Source organism: Equus asinus, chromosome 16 (assembly GCF_041296235.1).
Source record: "Equus asinus isolate D_3611 breed Donkey chromosome 16, EquAss-T2T_v2, whole genome shotgun sequence".
NCBI classification, from domain to species: Eukaryota; Metazoa; Chordata; class Mammalia; order Perissodactyla; family Equidae; genus Equus; species Equus asinus.
In genome coordinates this window covers 8,842,997-8,862,114 of record NC_091805.1, presented here as the reverse complement: position 1 = coordinate 8,862,114, position 19,118 = coordinate 8,842,997, and the positions used below count along the sequence as shown (strand labels likewise).

General features: G+C 36.6%; 1 protein-coding gene across 4 annotated transcripts in view; it reads left to right on the top strand.

Annotated features, from left to right (window-relative positions):
• The window catches only part of PTGER3 (prostaglandin E receptor 3), a 175,691-nt gene extending 157,416 nt beyond the window's left edge, over positions 1-18,275 (top strand). The window contains exon 3 of one of the 4 annotated variants that reach the window (XM_014867320.3): positions 14,572-18,275. In XM_014867320.3, the coding sequence (XP_014722806.1) occupies positions 14,572-14,592 (21 nt within the window). In that variant the 3' untranslated portion in view covers positions 14,593-18,275. Of the gene's footprint in view, positions 1-3,703; positions 6,928-14,571 lie in introns of those variants that run through there. The other 3 variants (XM_014867317.3, XM_014867316.3, XM_070486590.1) reach the window with 3 other exon arrangements.
• The last annotated feature ends 843 nt before the right edge of the window (positions 18,276-19,118 follow it).

The following is a 19,118-nucleotide window of genomic DNA, read 5'->3' as shown; positions in this document are numbered from 1 at the left end:
AAACTATCTGTTTTTCAAAATCGATTTCATATCTTGGGTTAACTTTCAGTAGCGCATTTCAGTATTTCAATATTCTTCCACTTTAGATTTTGCAATGTCAACACCTGGGTCAATTTACCATCTTGTTAATGTTCTTTATCTTTAGCCCAGATTACGTTCCTATGTTTCATTTTTCTGTATCTCCTACTGCCAAGTGGACATGACTATGACAATGACCTCCAGACACCCCAAACCCATCAATCCAAAAGTCAATTCATTATCATCATCCTATATCAGCTCCCCCTACCCCTTCACCTTACTTTGATTGGAGAATGGCACGCCATCTCTCCACTTAAGTCAGAGAACACAGGCATCGGGTTTGACTCCTCCTTCTTCAACTAACCTGACACAAATTCCTCTTGATGTTACATCCTATATGCTTCTCAAATCTGTCTACCTCTCTCCAGCCTCCCTGCCTCTCCTGATGTTCAAGCCTCTTTAAATGGTTCTCTTGCTATCTTTCTTAGTGCATTTCATGAAGTGGCCAATCTATCATGTCATTCTCCAGCGGGAAGTCATCCAGTTAACTACTATTCCCTTTAGGAGAGAGTCCAACAGCAAGAACCCAAAATTGCTTGCAAAGCCCTTCCTGATCTGTCCTCTGCTAACCTTTTCTGCCTCACTTTCACTCTCTCCTTTCCAACTTTCTTCCATCCCACCTCTCTCCCTCCATTCATATCCTACCCTCCAATCATTAAAACACTCCATTTTGTCTGGAACATTCTCCTTTTTACTGGAGAGTTCTTACTCTTCCTTCAAGCCACATCTTGGATATCTCATGGAAAACGTTCCTGGAGCCTTCTAAGTCCAGGCTTCTAAGACAGGCTCCTCAGTCCTCCGTTAGTGCCCTGTAGCTCGCCATGACACTCTAAATCACCTATTCACTTCAGTCCACTAGTGTGAGCACAGGAGTTATTCAGTATTATATACCTGTTGCCTAGCACATAATGTGTATGTGCTAGGTGTATGGTTAATATTTCCAGAATGAACAAATAACATCTGATTTTCTGTCTGCCAAGTGGTAAGGGGACTCTCCTATGGGAGAACCCTATAGTGCTCAGCTATGCTGATGACTGGGAGGTAAGTCTACCTAAGACTGGGATGAAATAGTACCAAAAAACTATTTTGACTGTAGGTTTAAGTCATGATCTCCAACGAGCTTATCAGTAATGTAACTTACTTTTTAAGAAAAAATCTCCATCTGTGTTATGTGTCATACTTCACAAACTCAGGAGAAGGTAAAAAGGAGGGAGCTATTTTTGGTTCTTTAAAATCCCAAAATTTCATATAGTCTCTTTTCTTAGACAACTAAATTTTGCTTTTTACTAGACTCATCACGGCTAATATCTAGATCCTCAGATCACTGGGGCTTTTACTAGTTTCATTTACTTATTCTCATTCATCTATTTCTCATTAATTAAACACCTACTAAGTGCCAGATACTGGAGATACTAGGTGGGTAAGATGTCATCCCTCCCATCAAAAACCAATCAATTCAATGGCTGGGAGGAAGGAAAAAAGCAGACGTGTGGGCTGTTATGATCCAGATGCCCTCCAAACTCATGCAAACTTGAACTTAGCCAAAGAATTCCAAAGGGGGATAAAAAATGTTAAGGAATGAGAATGTTTTCACTTGTGTATGAAAAAACAAAATAAGCTTTATGAGTGATAAATATTCTGAGGGAAGAACATACAGCAAACAGCAGATACCAGAAGGGGAAGGATTTCCTCTTATGGAACGGTAAAGATTCTCATTGTATTAGTTCACATTTAGTCAGAGCTATTTGAGTTAGTTACCATCTTGTTGAATTCTATTCATAATTGAAAAGCAAATGGTCTAGCAGAGTGTAGACATTTATTCAAAATGTTTAGGCAAAATATAGCCAAAGTGATGAGAGTTTGTGGTTAGTCACAGATGGTCAACACTTACAGCTTGTGAATTATTAAATTGTGTCAGTGGTGAGGAGGCTGATGCTGATACCAGAAAATAAAAATGTATTCTGAAGGATTTTTGACTCAAGCAAAATTGGAAATGAGCAAGACTTTTCTGAACAGAATGATTCTGCAGTTTTCACAAGCCAAGAACTCTTCAAAATCCATCTCTGAGTCTCTGGCATAAATATTTAGAGCCTCATTGAATTTCTTGCTATTCCCTTAACACCCTGTGCTTTATGATACCTTATGCCTTTGATGTTCTTTCTGATTAGAATAGCCCCCAGCTCCTCAGTGCCTGTTAAACTCAAATATCATCTCTTCTATGAAGCACTACAACAGGATAAATGGAAATCTCTCGGGCTAAATTAATTCCTCCCTACTCAGTGCTCACAGCATTTTGTGATTTGCCTTTCAAATTGCACTTATTACATTATATTATCCTTATTGGTGGCTGCATTTTTGTTCCCTAATAGACCATGAGCTACTCATTGGATCTGCATCCACAGGACCCAGCAGGGCCCGATACAAATTAAAACCTCTTTCTAGATAGGTTTAATGGCTGAATCATTCTATTTTTTTCCTCCACCTCTTCTGTTTCACTGTAGTATCAAGGTCATCTTCTCCAGTTTTGGCTAACTTCATGATGCACATTATTTAAAAGTTCTAATCTAAAAATTAAAATATATAAATAGTTTCAAGTTTATCTTGGAAAAAGCAAGAGGTTGTAGTTTTAAGATCCATCTCTGTCGCTAAGAGATCATGCGATTTGGCACAATCCATTTACCTGTCTTGGCTTCAGTTTCCTCATCTAGAAAATGAGGACATTGCTAAATGATCTCTAAATTCTCTGTCTTTGCTAATTCTATGACCCAATATCCTTTCCCGAATTCATGAAAAATTAATGGTCTCAAATACACAATTGTGTATTTAAGTAACAGTTTTTATTGATCTTGACTTGTTTCCTGTTTCTTTGCTTTGCTTTTCCTTAAAAACACATAATCAAATGAAAATTCTTTATTGTTTACAGTGATGTCTTTAGAGGTTGGAAAGTCAAACAGATATAGGTTTCATCCCTGACTCTGCCACTTATAAAACTAACGTTATAACCTTGGCAACTTCAACGTGCCAAAGCCTCAGTTTCCTCCTGTGTGAAGTGAGAATAATAATAATAGTGCTTGTTTCATACGGTTATAGGGAATCTTCTGTATTTCTTCTAAGTCCCTGCAGTTGTGGGTACATAGGGCTGCAAAGGTCTTCATAACACAAGCAAGTTCACTGATGAATTAATCACCAGCCTTTATTTTCTCTCACTGTGTAAAGTGTTTTATCTATTTCTTGCTGATTGCCAGATATTGTAAACATCTGATAATATAATGCAAATATAATGCAAATTGTACTTGTACAGTGCCAAGTACTATTGCAAATCTTGCAACAGATGCAAAGCTTCATGAAATTGATGAAAATAGTCAAATGAATTTTAAAGACACAAGTAAAGCCATTGACAAATAAATTGAAGAAGAGAAAGCTAATAAAAATATAGCAGAGTAGTCACCTTAAAGGTATTGAATGGAATATGGGAATAAATAGATTAATCCCTGCATTATTTAAAACAAAAAGCGACCATATTTATGATCATGCTACAAAAGTTTAGGATGTTACTTTGCATGGTGATGCATTTTTTAAAAATGCTCAAAATTAATTATTTAATTTCTTTTTTGCTTTTTCTAAGAAATAATTTACGGAAGCGATCAGCAAGAGGAGGAAATTCCGCATGAGAATAGGAGTGTGTCACACAGTGGGCATCACGGGGCAGACCAGGGACAGTGAGGAGCAGCAAAGACGACCTTCATCTAGATCTCAGTTCTGCTGCAGGCCAACTCTGGCCGTATCCTTATCAGCCACTTGAGAAAGCAAAGGAGAAAAAGCCAAAGACTGTTCATCTGTGGATGTCTGACATCCAGTAATTTATTAAAGTTTCAGCGTAAGCATCTCTATTCAAATATGAAAAACAAATGAATGTCAAAACTTCAGTGAAACTTTAGTAAACAATTTCATCTCTTTCCATAGCATTTTGCAATAAATAAAGATAATTTCATCACTTTTTGTTCTACTAATAGCAGTGTGAATCACTAAACAGGTATTACTTCTCTTTTACTGTTGAAAAAGCAAAAGTTGGCCAAATTTACTCAAGACAGTCAGAGATTGGACACAGCCCCCTGACTCCAGGGCATTGGGATAAGGATGCTTTATGTTCCTTCTCTAGCACCAGTAATATTAAATACTTTACATTTTAGTTCTAATTCTCAATACAATCTTTTCAGGATGGATTTTGTTGCCCCCAATTTACAGATAAGAAATCTATGGTTCAAAGAGATTAGATAAACTTGCCAAAATCACCTGTGTGCTTTGACTTCCTAAATCCACAGCCCCTGGGGCTTTCACCACCTCACCGCTTTCCATGCTGAATTTCGGTGTTGGATGTTTTTAGTAATAAGAGAAGAACACCACCCACAGAGAAGAGGCTTTAGAGTATAATTGAACTTTAGAAAGTTTGTCTTAGAAAAAAATAATTATTTTAAACCTTTTCAGTTTACATCTCAATTATTATTACTAGTAAATTTAAGAAATAAAGTTTAAAAGTTATGCATTTATCTCACATTTTTCCCTTTTCCTATATACAATCTGGAGGCAATACTAAAAAGCAACGAAATAAGCAAAAACACGTTGCACCAAAAAAGGAAAAAGAAGCTGTAATTTGTATAAATCTCTAACCTTAGCAGGTCACTGCCCCTGTCACCTCCTTTTACCGATTCAGATGCGAACCATAAAGAGATTCAGTGAACTTTCTAGGGTCACAGAGTTCAAAGTCAGCTAAGAAATCACACCAAATATTCTTGCATCCTTCATTGTTTTTGATGGCTATCTTTAACGCAACCATATTTGTAGTAAAAATATAAGCTTTTGTTTAATAAAGCAATAAACAGAATACATCAGCTGAAATTATCTCCAGTAAGATCTGGACTGAACATACGTGGTGTGAGGGACCATTTACTTCTACTTACAGCAGTTCTCGTCATGGATTATTTGTGAAGGGTTTTTCATATGAGTGATATAAGTTACATAAATGAAACAAAGTCTGTGAATATATACATATCTTAGGTTATATTAAAGTTGCAGCAAAACAAATACTTTCTATTAGTGAAGTCTGAAAATAAAATACCTATACTAAAATTTTAGAATTGAATCTATTTGCTTCGTAAAGAGATTTTGACACGTCTTTTTTTCTTTTTGAATTAAAAAAAACTAATGCTGTCAACTTTTAAGCAAGGCAGCAGAAAATCTAGTTATATTTCACTTTACACTCTTGCAGTGATTTTTGTAACTTATTAACATTGCTTCAGAATACAGAAAAGGACCCTATAATGTGTCAGTTGAGATTCAGGACCCAAAGTCTCCCATTAGAAGGTGATGCATTTGTTCATTAAAATTGTGAAGCTGTAAGGCTTCCTTCTAGAAGAGTTGCTGAATTGCCATCTAAACTAAATAATAACAGCCATAAAACAAGTTTTGTGCTTACTCTTTTATTTCACACATTCATATTAAGGCTGGCAGATGTAAGAAGCAATTTATAAATGCATACACTATTCTGTAAGTGGCCTCAACAAAGAAAGCTGTTCCCAGGGAAAACAAACTTTTAGGATTGTTCCAAATCAAATAAATTCTCAATATATTTTCATATTTTGACAGTAAACATCTACAGTGTCGGTCACCATGTTGTCACAGAGATATGACAGTGTGTAAGAAAATGCCCCATGTTAACCTTCTGCCCCACTTGAATCTCAAGTCCATTGATTCCATATCATCTTTTCATTGTTCCTCCCCCTGAAGTCCTTACTCCCCTCTTCATCTCACTAAAATTCTCTGGTCAATCATTACAATCACCTCCTTGCATATGCCCTCGACTTCTTTTCCCGGGCTGGTTTTGTTCCCTGTTTAGCAGAACTAGAGGGTTGCAGGTTACACAGTTTACACATTTGTCAAAAATCATCAGATTGTACACTTAGTAGTTACGTATTTCATTGCATGTAATTTCACCTTTAAAAAACTTTAAACAAATATTGAACTCTAGTTATTAGGTTTGTGTTTTGCAATGGTATGAGTTAGCAATTTTAAAACTTGCTTAAACAAATGAGTAAATATATTGAAGGTAATGGGAGTAGTATTTTAAGTAGGAGTTAGGAATATGGAAAGAAGGAACTTTGGAACTGGACTGAAATGGAAAGTATCAATGATATCTAACGTCTGTCTATCCAGCTCTGCAAATATAGAAATGTCTACAGATATAGGCATATATGTGCATATGTGTACATATGCTAGATCTGGTTGCTGAGATTGTCTAAAAGGTATGACACAGTGTTAGCAAAGAGCACACCTAATACCTAGATCTTGATTTCTATTTACCATTTCTCACTAAAAGGAATGTAGACTTCTTAAAGAAAAAATTATTCCAGGACTGGATCAGAGGGAAAAATATTGCTATAAAGGATATTATTGGGAAATTTGACAAAATTTGAATATAGACTATGGATTTGATAACAGTGTTTATCAATGTCAACTTTCCTGATTTTGTTAGTAGTATTGTGGTTATGTAAGAGAATGCCCTTGTTTTTAGAGAACATTCACAGAACTATTTCGTGGTAAAGGATCATGACTTTCAATTTACTGTCAAATAGTTCAGAAAAAAAATCATGCATCTATCTATTTATCTATCTATTTATCTATCATCTATCTATCTATCTGTAATCTCCCTCCCACTCTCTTTCTCTCTACCATTTAGAAAGAATGATAAAAGCAATGGGAGAAAATGTAAACAACTGGTTAATGTGAGTACAGGTATTCCTTGTACTTACTTTGCTGTAAGTTTGAAATTCTATCAAAATAAAAGGTTACATTAAAGAATATCTTCAATGACTTCTTGTATTAGTCAGTATAAGAGCTAAAGTTCTAAAATTGGCCCAAAAGTCTCCACCTCCTCATCTGGACCCTCGTTACCCCGACATCATCTTCTCCAACTCTCCCTCTTGATGCTCTGTCCTCAGAGTTCTTGTTACGTGCAGAGACCCTTCAGCTCATTTAAATCTGCACAAGTCTCACCTTCTCAGTCGGATAATCCTATTTTCCATTAACCTGCCCCCATCCCTGAGCTCTGGATCCCCTTCGTCTTGCTTTACTTTTTCTTTTCCATGGCACATGTAACTTTCTCACATTCGTATGACTCACTTAGGCATCTTGTTTCTGTCTTTTCTCCACTCTCTAGAATGCAAGTTCCACAGGACAGGAGTCTTGTCTGCTGCCTTTCCCGATCTATTCTAAGCACCTGGAACGGTGCATGGCATTCTATAAATATTTGTTGAATGGAAGAATGACTATTATCAGATTGTCAGATTACCTTCAGGAAACCTTAACTCTTTTGGATATGAATCTTTGAGGATATTTTTTTCTTTATAGTTCTTAGCTCAGTATAGTCAAATGTCTATTAGATATTAGTATTTGTGGTCATGTTAAAGTAGCGTGGTTTCTAAATACCTGTTTTTGAAGCATATAGATAACTTAATTGGAATAATTTGAGGAATTTGGAGATACTTCTTAAGGAGATCATCTGGGTCTCACAAGAAGGCAGTAAGCTGCTCTGGGTCCCTCTTTCCACCATCTGCTCCTCAGCTTTAAAGGCAAATGAGAGACTGGCTCACACTAATCAAAATTCATAAAATATCGATGAGAAGGCCAATTTAAAGAATTATCATGAGAAACAGAGTTGCCACAGATATTAGAAAGTTGAATCTTCTACTGAGCTTATTCTCTCTCTATAAGAAGTTGACATGGAGTCCAATAGATAAGGGCAAAGCTACCTCTTTTTGTGGAATCAGAACAAAAGGAATGAGTTAGTCAAATTATGCTAGCCTGATGCATACATTTCTCTAAAGATGGAATGTCGAGGGGTCAGGCCGGTGGTGTAGTGATTAAATTCATGTGCTCCACTATCATGGCCTGGGGTTCACTGGTCCAGACCCTGGGCATAGACCTACACATCACTCATCAAGCCATGCTGTGGCAGCGTCCCACATACAAAATTAAGGAAGATTGGCACAGATGTTAGCTCAGGGCCACTCTTCCTCAAGCAAAAAGAGGAAGATTGTCAGCAGATGTTAGCTCAGGGTCAATCTTCCTCATCAAAAAAAGAAAAAAGATAGAATGTCTAAGGATAGAATATTAAAAAATCTGCATTCAGAGCATTTTCTCACTTCATGGTATTGAAATGAAAAGTATTAAATTTGTGTTTGGACATCTCCCCTTTTAAAGGTTGCACATTAATAATCACTTCACATATTTCTTCCTTTAGATATGTGAATACATATCTAGGCTGCAGTCAAGCCCTATTGGTATTGATTTCCAAAGGAAATCATGTTGATCTTTGAAGATGATTTCACAGTTGGCTGACCTTATCCACTACATGCTGAATTTATTACTTTAGTTGTTAGAGTTGCGGTGAGGTGGTTCCTCCACTGAAATTCACGTCTCCATTGTCTACAATTAAATGATAAAGAAATGTTTAATAAAAGTTGCTTAATGCTTAACAAAATAGAAAATGCCTGAATGAAGTTAAACTTCATAAAATTCTGAAATCTCATTAGGTGTCTGTTTCCAGATCAAGATGGAGCAGATGCACTTCTCTCTATTCCTTCTATTAGGTACAGGAAAAAGTCCTGGATGTGATATATAAGGCAAACGCAAGAGGACTGTGAAAAGTAGGGAGAAGAAGGCAGACCAGCTACAGAACTTGGAATCTGAGAAAGACCATGGTGGCAAGTTCCCTAGGTTTTCTTTTTGACTCATATATCCTGGACTGGGTGCTGGAGAAGCTGCAATCTGGAAAAGCCATTGGAAACTGACCAAAAGAGCCCTCATAAAAATTTGCTCTCTCTAACAAAGGACAAGGAAAGAGACAGCTTAGCAAGCTAAAAACTTTCAGACAATAACTGCCCTACCGCAAAAACATATCATGGAACAAAATGCAGCTGTAACCCCCTCGTTGTCAACAAAGGCTGAGTAGGGAGCCTAGACTTCTACTCTTGCCAGGCTGTAATAAGGCACTGCCAGTGTGCTATCAGAGAAGCCAAGCGAGGAGATGTGATTCTCCTTCTCACCCAGCAGTAATGAATCTCTCCCCACAGTGTCAATGGAAGCCACCTGGGGATCCTGGACTTCCATCCCCACCTGGCAGTAATGAGGCATCCTCCTCATCTCCACAGGGGTGAAATAAGAGGATGCCAATTGGGGAACTTTCTCTACCAGTCAACCGTAAAACAGTTTCCCTCTTGCGGTGTCTGTGGAGGTTAATGCCATGTGAAGGTTACATGGGAAGTAGTAACATAGTCACTTCCCCTCCCAACCAGGGAAACGTTAGTGAAGGCCTAGTGGAGAGCCTAAAATCCCACTTCCATTCAGCAGCAATGAGGCATCCCTGAGGTATCAACAGAGGCCAAGTGAGGAACCTGGACCTGTATCCACTCCTGGCAGTCGTGAGGATGTATCCACCCTCCCACATTGACACAGTATTAGGGGAGGGCAGTTAGAAGATTTAGATAAGATCCGGAGCCTCATCACATAATACACAAGATGTCCAGGCCAGAATAAAAATCACACATGTACTAAGAACCAGAAAAGTCTCAAATGAGAAAAGACATTTAACAGATACCGATACAACACAGATGTTAGAATTATGTGACAAGGATTTTAAAGCAGCCATCGTAAACTGTCTCAATAAGCAATTATGAACTTGCTTGAAACAAATGAAAAATCTCACCTAGGAAATGGAAAATATAAAGAAGAGCCCAATGGAAATCTTAAAGCTGAAAAATAAAATAATTGAAATAAAAAGCTCAGTGGATATTTCAACAGCAGAATGGAGAGGACAGAGAAAAACAAATCAGTGAACTTGAAGATAGAACATTAGAAATTAGCTAATCTAAACAGCAGAGAGAAAATAGACTGAAAAAATAAACCAAATCTCAGAGGTCTGTGGGACTATAACAAAACATTTGTGTCATAGGAGCCCCAAATGGGGAGGAGAAAGAGGGTGGAGTTGAAAAATATTCAAAGAAATTACTCAAATCTGGCATAAAACTAATAGTTAAAAAAAGTCATAAACCAACAGATTCAAGAAACTGAATGAACTCCAAACAAGATAAACCCAAACAAATCCATGCCAATACTCATCAAAATAAAACTTTAGAAAACTAAAAACAAAGGAAAAATCTTGAAAGCAGCAAGAAAGAAGGAGAATTTACCTATCAGAGGAAAAACCAATTTGAATAACAATGGATTTCTCATCAGAAATCCCAGAGGTCAGAAAGAAATGGCACACTTTTCAAGTACTGGAAGAAAAGAACGAGGAACTCCAAATTCTGTATCTGCCCTCCAGAAATAAATTCTATATCTTAATCTTCAGGAATGTAGAGGAAAATGACATTTTCACATGAATGAAAACAGAGACTTTGTCAACAGCAGAACCTAGACTAAAATAATGGCTTAAAGGAAGTCCTTGAATAAGAAAGGATTAAAGAAGGAAACAAAGGACATTAAGAAGGAAGAAAGAATAACTATGGGTAAATACAAAAACGTTCCTTCTCCTCTTTCTAAATTATGCTTAAGAGTTGAAGCAAAAAGGACAATATTCTCTGATGTGGATCTTAATGTTAAGTAGAGAAAGTATTTAAGGCAATTATATGATAAATGAAGGAAAGTAAAGAGAAGAGGTGGCAAGCTTTCTACATTTGATTTGGACACCAGTAGATCTTTGGGGTGATGGAAGAATTCTGTATCTTGATTGCAGCAGTGGTTACAGGAATCCGCACATATGATAAGATGACATTGAACTATTCAGAACATTGTACCAATATCAATTTCTTGGTTCCGACTTTGTACTATTTTATACAAGATGCAACCACTGGGAGAAAGTGGGTGTAGGGTACCCAGAAATTTTCCGTTATTGTAACTTCCTGTAAGTCTATAATTATTTCAAAATAAACAATAAAAAATAAACGTGAAAAAAATCTTTAATAGGTCATATTCAGAAACTTCTAAATGTGAGAAAACATAAAAAACACACAATAAAGTGTTGGTGTAAAATCATAGATCAGATTTCCTCAGTAATTGGTTGTGGTTTTCTTTGATAGTCACTAATGAGCTATTCAATTTGGGGAATGCAATTCTGCTTTGATGTTAATTTTATTATCAATTTCTTCTTTTTTATGTCTTCAAAAATAACACTGAGTAAAAGCTCTTGAATCATCTTGGGTGGGTCATGACTATAACCCACAATTTTTTTAGCTTTTCCTAAAGAAAAAAATTAGTTATTATCTTCAGCTATCAGGGGATAGTAGCAGATACCTGCAAGCATTTTTTTCTCCTTTAGAGAAGTGAAAAAGAACTAGCGTAAGTGTCTCAGAATCTATTAGTGGCACAACAAGAAAGTGGCATCAAACTGTGATAGTCAAATACATTCAGGCTTTATTACTCATCTCCGTCTGATTTTCTTATCTACAGTGAAAATCCTTCCACCCCTTCCAATCTGCAGTAAACATTTTCAGAGTTTCTACAAAGTCCAGATGATTCCTCTGGGAACTGACCCCATCTTCCCCATGCAGCCGTGTTTGAACTATGCGATCTTCTCCACTGGTCATGATTGATGGGATTCCCTTTCCTATGCTAACTTGGAACTGGGACACATAGTCTCAAATTGGGCAACTTTAAGGTTCAATATTGCCAGTTACTTTTATAGCTGTTACTATATAACATATAGCTGTTACTTTTTCTCAATTATAAAATACTTCAAACATGCAAAAATATGCAATTACTCCCAGCCCTGAATGAACAAATGTTAATACTCTGCCATATTTATTTCCAATTTCTCTTTAAAGAAAATGTGAAAATTTTGATATAGATGCAAAATTAAAGAGACTCGTACAAGATATTCCAATAACCAAGATAAAACTATTCCCAGGGGCAAGCCGTGTGGCCAAGTGGTTTGGATCTTGAGTGTGGACCTACACATGGCTCATCAAGCCATGCTGTGGTGGTGTCCCACATAGAAGAACTAGAATCACTTGTAACTATGATATACAGCTATGTGTTGGGGCTTTGGGGAGAAAAAAAAAGAGGAAGATGGATGCTGGCTTAGGGCCAATCTTCCTCATACACACACAAAAAGATCTATTTTTTAAGAAAAGACTATTTCCCAAATTTTGTCACGTTCACTTAACCTACTTATTTATTCATTTTTTCATTGTGGTAAAAATACACAACATAAAATTTACCATCTTGAGCATTTTTAAGTGCATAATTCAGTAGTGTTAACTATATTCATACTATTATGCAATGGATCTCTAGAACTTTTTCATCTTGCAAAACTGAAACTCTATGCCCTTTGAACAACTTCTCATTTCCCCCCTTCCCCCAGTCCCTGGCAGCCACAATTCAACTTTCTGTTTCTATGAATTTGGCTATTATGGATATCTTATATAAGTGGAACCATGCAGTATTTATCTTTTTATGACTGGCTTATTTCACTTAACATATTGTCCTCAAGGTTCATCCACGTTGTAGCATGTGACAGACTTTCTTCTTTTTTAACAGAGAATAATATTCCAGTGTATGTATTTACCACATTTTCTTTATAAATTTAGTAGTTGATGGACATTTGAGTTACTTCCACTGCTTGACTATTGAGAATACTGCTTCAATGAACATGGGTGTGCAAATATCTCTGAGATTCTACTTTCAAACATTTGGAGTATATGCAGAAGTGGGATTTGCTGGATCATATGTAATCATATTTTAAATTTTTTGAGGACCCTCTATACTGTTTTCCATAGTGGTTGTACTGTTTCACATTCCCATCTATAATGTCCAAGGCTTCCAATATTTTCATGTTCTCACCAATGCTTGTTATTTTCCGTTTTTGTGATAGTGGCCATATTATGGGTGTAAGGTTGATACTTCATTGTAATTTTGATTTTCATTTCTCTAAGGATTAGTAACGCTGAGCATTTTTCAAATGCTTTTGGGCTCTTGGCATATCTTTTCTGGAGAAATGTCCATTCAATTATTTTGCCCATTTTTTAATTGAGTTGCTTTTTTGTCATCGTTGAGTTGTAGGAATCCTTTATGTATTCTGGATACAACCCCTTATCAGATATATGATTTGCAAATATTTTCTCCCATCTGAAGGTTTTCTTGCACTCTGTTGACTATTTCCTTGGATATGCAGAAGTTTTTAAATTTGATATAGTCTTATTTATCTATTTTGCTCCTGTGCTTTTGGTGTCATACCAAGAAATCATTGTCAAATCCAATATCATGAACCTTTTTCCTCTGTTTTCTTCTAGTAGTTTTATGGTTTCAGATCTTACATTTAGGTCTTTAATCCATTTTGAGTTAATTTTTGGTATATGGTGTAAGGTAGGAGTCTAAGTTCATTCCTTTGCAGGTGGTGTTTTCCCAACACCATTTGTTGAAGAGACTCTTCTTTCCCCCAATGTGTGATTGAAGATCACTTGATCATATGCACAAGGGTTTCTTTCTGGGCTCTCTATTCCATTCTGCTGATCTATATAGCTGTTTTTATACCACTACCACACTGTTTTGATTACTGTAACTTTGTATAACTTAACTTATTTTTTTAAACACCTTTTCCCTTTTTCCTTCTTAATGCATTTTACAGCAAATATCAAAAGGCATGATTTTATCCCCACATGATTCAGTATGAATCTCTAAAAATTATGGACACTTTCTTACAAAACCACTATATCATTATCACTTATAATAAAATTGGCAATGTTTCTTTGGTATCATCTCATACCTAGTAGAAAAATGAAATGCATGAATTGTCTCAAAAACCTGTTTATTGCTCTGTTTGAATCGGGATCTGAAAACGTCCGCACTTTAATTTGGTTATGTCTCATAAGTCCCTTTGGATTCAAGAAGTTCCTGCCTTCTCCCCCCGCCGTTGATTTGTAGAAATTAGATTAGTTGTCCTATAGAATATCTCAGTCTGGATTTCTCTGTTTATTTCCTCGTTCTGTCATTTAACTTGTAAATGTAAGTTAAATGGTGACTTAATTGTATGGTCATTTAAGTATAAATTGAAATTAACTCAGAACTTTGATTTTTTTTTCATGCTTGCATGAGGTTTTTTAAATTCATTTGCAAATTGGAGCCTCTGGGGACTTTTCCCAGTGTCACTGGGCATTCTCAGATGTCTTCCCATGCTTTCCCCCTCCCCATGTTTCCTTCTGCCTTAGAAGTGGATATTTGTTGGCAAAGTTTTTGAACCCTGGGTTTGTGGGGTACATGGGTTGTCCCCATTTCTTATTATTCCTGCCACCAGCTTCAATCATGTTCTTGTTCCACTGCTGCAGGTGACATCATTTGTGTTCATGATCTGAAGTATGTAGAAATGTCTTGCTTTCCAGTTTTATTTAGACGTTGCAAATGGATTTCTCACTTGCCATCCTAATTGGTTTGTTTATTTTTCAGGAGGAATTTTTGGGAAATTAAAAACCTACCTTGCTCCAAGATCACATCACTGGAAGTTCCTCAACTTTCTTTCTGTTAAAGAAAGAAAACATCACAGAAACATCCCACCTCCCAACCTGTTCCCTTTCACTTTCTCCCCCATGTTCCCCTAAGGTAATCCCTATCCAGAAGTTGGTATCTCCTGTTTCCAGGCGTGCTTTTGTATTTTTACTACATGTATATGCATCCATTAAATCTGTATCCTATTGTTTTGAGAGTGGAGAATATTTACATATATGTTTTCCTGTTACATGTGTGATTTTCTACTTGGTTTTCTTTACTCAAAATTGTATTTCTTGAGAATTATCCATATTGAAACATGAAGCTGTAGATCATTAATTTTAACTGCTGTAAAGTATTCCATGGTTTGAAGAAAACATAATTTGTCAGTCCCCTGCCAAAGGAAAATTATTTCATTTTGTCATGACAAGCATCACTGCAAAAAAAAAAAAATCACTTGTGTACATGTTTGCTTGTGCACACATTTATGAGTTTCTCTAAGATAAATACGTAGGAGTCAAAGTACTAGATCAAAGGGCTTGTGCATCTTGTTACGCCCGCACGAATGAGAGTTTCCCCAGTGTAGTTACAGGAATGTTTGTGATGTTTTAATTTTTTACAACCCTATAGGTGTGAAATGATATTTCATTGTTTATTTTACATTTTCCTGGTTGAAATGTGAAGTTGAGAATCTTTCCAAGTCTTATTGATGATTTGGTTTTCTTCTGTGTCTGGCTTGTTTATAAAATTGACAATTTCTCCTGGGTTCTATGTCAGTTTCTTAATGATTTGCAAAGGTTTTAAAAATATGTTCTGAATAATAATGCTCTGTTTTTGGTGCCTATTGAATACAATAAGTTCTCATAAACTCTCTGTGAATCCCCCCTTCTCATTCTTTCTCCTTCTGCCTCTGCCCCTTTCTCTACCTCTCCCTTTCTCTATCTCAATAACCCTTTCTCTCCCTACAGCTCAGACTTTGTCCATGGAAACATCTTGGGAAACAAGCAGCATACTGACCTTTTCACTTTCCCGAATCTTGGTCTCTAACTACCCCTCATCCCCATGACCAACACTCAAATTTCTTGATGGAACATCTTTTCTTTCAAAGTATTGACACTCATTGCAAATATATTTTAAGAGCAGAAGTGTTCTGCTTTTGTGGGCTACCGGTTTGTCAGATACAATCACATTCCGTATATGAGTTTCAGTTCAACTGATGTTTTCCTTTTCCCAGCACGTCTGTTACCTCTTTTTGGACCTTCCCTATTCCATGTCTTTGTCAGGATTTTGCAAGTCTGGTGAGGGCAGTGAACAAAATTTATGGGTGCAATGGGTGCTGATATGGATGATAGGAAAAAGAAATTCTAATTATTTTATCAACATAGACTATGCACTGAGATAAGAATTTGAAGTTACTGCAAAATGAAACCGTTGAGATGAAGATGTTAATATATTGAGATTAGTAGATGTCATAATGAGTTTAGAAAAAATGAAAAGTTTCTAGGACATACCAGATCATATTGCCGCACTGCCTCCGTACACAAAATTGGTGTTAATGCATAAATTTCTCTGGAAGATTCTATAAGTTTGTGAGTTGGAAGCAATGCTGTTTTAAATATTGACACCTAGTTATTGCAACTTCTTAAATTAAAATGTATAAGCTAGAGGTTTTCTTTTGCTTTTCTATCTTCCTCTTTTTTCTAAGTATAGACGAGAAATAAAGGCAGATGTAAATGCTTAGAGTTATTTATTTGGATTCCAATTTAAACTTTCCATTACTTTTTATTTTGTTTTTAAACATAGGCATCTGTTCGGTTTCATGAGCAAAGCCCCCAATTTTGTTCTCTTCTTACTGAAGTTCTTGAAATAGAAGTAATGTTTTAATGTTTGATAATAATAGACCAAAGAGGATGACAACATCCAAGTATAAGTATGTATTTCACAATCTAGAATAATTTTTTTTACAGGAAAATGCATTAGACAAAGAATAGTGTGTGTAGGGGTGTGGTAATTACAATAATAAACGTGGAAGAAATAACTGGCCAGGGATAACATAGCCAGTCCAAGTTTGTATCCAATATACTTTTTTTATCTAAAGCAGAATTATAATCTAAAAATAATATTTACATTCTGAATGATGAGTCAGACAGACAGAAACGCAGTAGCATGTAGTGTTTAAGATTGTTCAAAAATATGAGTGATTTTATTTGAAAAATGACTGACTTTCTTCAGAGTTCCAGGCCTCTCGGTTATTTTAATAAAGCAAATTATCTTGGAGGAAGGTTCATAAACTCTACCTTCATTGGCTTACCCTTGTACCGCAGGGGCGTTTGCTTGGGAAATCATTAGACTCATTTGGGCTCAGAAATAGGTACCCTTAAACTAGTGTTTCGTGCAGTGCACAATGCAAAAGGCTGATAATTTTACTTGAAAAAAAATCATTATACTTTCCATTCTGTTCAGTCTATATCACACTCAAAAGAAATTAATTATCTTGGTGGTTTGGTGCTTCAGTTGTCCAAAGTCTTTGTTTGTGTTAATGATAAATGTAATACTATATTAACTTTAGGTTGTACTTCTTGCTACAAATTCTCACTGTTTGGTTTACTAAATAAGTGAAAACATTTTCACAAGTGGCCAATATAAGAAGGGACAGGTAAGCTTCTTGCTTCATAACCTTTTCCAAAAGCTTTATTTCCATGTAAATTTAATCTATTCTTACTTGCTATTAATTTAGCAGCTACAAGTTTCATATCATTTATTTAACTAGCTAGTTGATAAATCTTTGTATTAAGGCTTGGTATATGTTAGGCAATGATTTACTTGTGACTCAAGTTCTGAATTCTTTTTTCCTAAAATTAACAAAATTTAGAGCTTCTGTTTTTATCATCAAATATTCCAATAATTTCTCTCTTAAACAAACAAACAAACCTGGATTAAAGAGATGATTGAAATTCATAGCAAATATCATTTTTGTCTCTCACATTACCATACTACTTAGAACCAGGACAGGTGTTAGTTTTTATATTTGTGGTGCTTCACACATATCACTTATCCTTGTGAATATCCTTTAGACTCTCAGTGAAAAAGCATCACGCCTCCCCCAAGGTCCTTGAAAGAATATGATCTGTGACAGTGCAGGCAACTCTAGGACACAAAACAGAGCATAGGCAAGAGGCTGCAGATTGGGGAGAGCCCAGGTTCCGGAAGGTCCTGGGATCTAGAAGATGCTGAGAAGAAAATAAGGTGGTCTCTATTCTCTCCTAGCCCAGCCAAGACCTCTCAAGAGGTCAGCAAAAAGAAAAGAAATTGAAATCAGTAAAATTTATCTAGTTCCTCTTATGTGCTGGTGTTAGCATGCATATTGCCAGGTTTCAGTGCTCACCATCCGTGCAACCTGGGACAAGGACATAACCTCCCTGGGCTGCAGTTTTCTTATCTATATAAAATAAAGACAATAATAACATGTTTTTCAGTGGCCGGTCCTGTGGCGGAGTGATTAAGTTCACACGCTCCACTTTGGCGTCCCAGGGTTTCGCCGGTTCGGATCCTGGGCGCAGACATAGCACCATTCATCAGGCCATGTTGAGGTGGCATCCCACATGCCACAACTAGAAGGACCCACAACGAAAATAAACAACTATGTACTGGGGGGATTTGGGGAGAAAAAGAAATTAAAAAAAAAAAAAAAGATTGGCAACAGTTGTTAGCTCAGGTGCCAATCTTTAAAAAAAAAAAACATGTTTTTCAGAGTTTGCTGTGATAATTCAATGCATTTGTTCCTATTAAGTGCTTAGAACAGTGCCTGCCACAAAGTAAGCATTCCTTAAATATTTGCTATTATTATAGTATTATTTTTGTTGCTGTTATTAATGTAAGGACTGGCACACCAACATGACATGTCATGGCAGAATTTTAGCAAAGATTCTGTTGACTTAGCTTTCCTGATCATTTTGGACATCCAGTCTTGACCACAATTACGTGCAAGATCCTAATAGCTCAGGTATTTCCCTGTCACTACAGCAGATGGGTTTTAATTTTCTCCCTGTGGGGTGGATCCTCCTATTAAACCTAATCATGACTCATTAGGAGGCAGGGGTTTTTAAACAGTGCCTTTCAGATGCCCAGGAGTTTCAAAGGGGAACCTGATCGGTGGTAAGCTTGAGGTGCTAAAACGAGAATGCTTTCCTCCCAAGCCGAGGCAGGCTTGCTAATGACCTGTGACCACTTTAGCCCACTATGAGCGTCTTGACCTAGTATGAAAGTCTCAGGGTCTGCTTTCGCACTTTGCAGCTGACTCAATGCTGGGCGTCTGCACCCCAGCACCATGGGAGCCTCAGCAGCCAGGTCATCCCAGGCAACCCATTGCTTACTGGTCACTGCTCATGGTTTCGTTATTCCAGTTTCAGTTTCTTCTTCCTCTTACCTCTTCCTTTTCTTCTTTCTCCTGTGTCCTCCTTCGTCTTTCTCCTTTACCATTGGAGATTTTTCTTACTTTCATCTCAGCC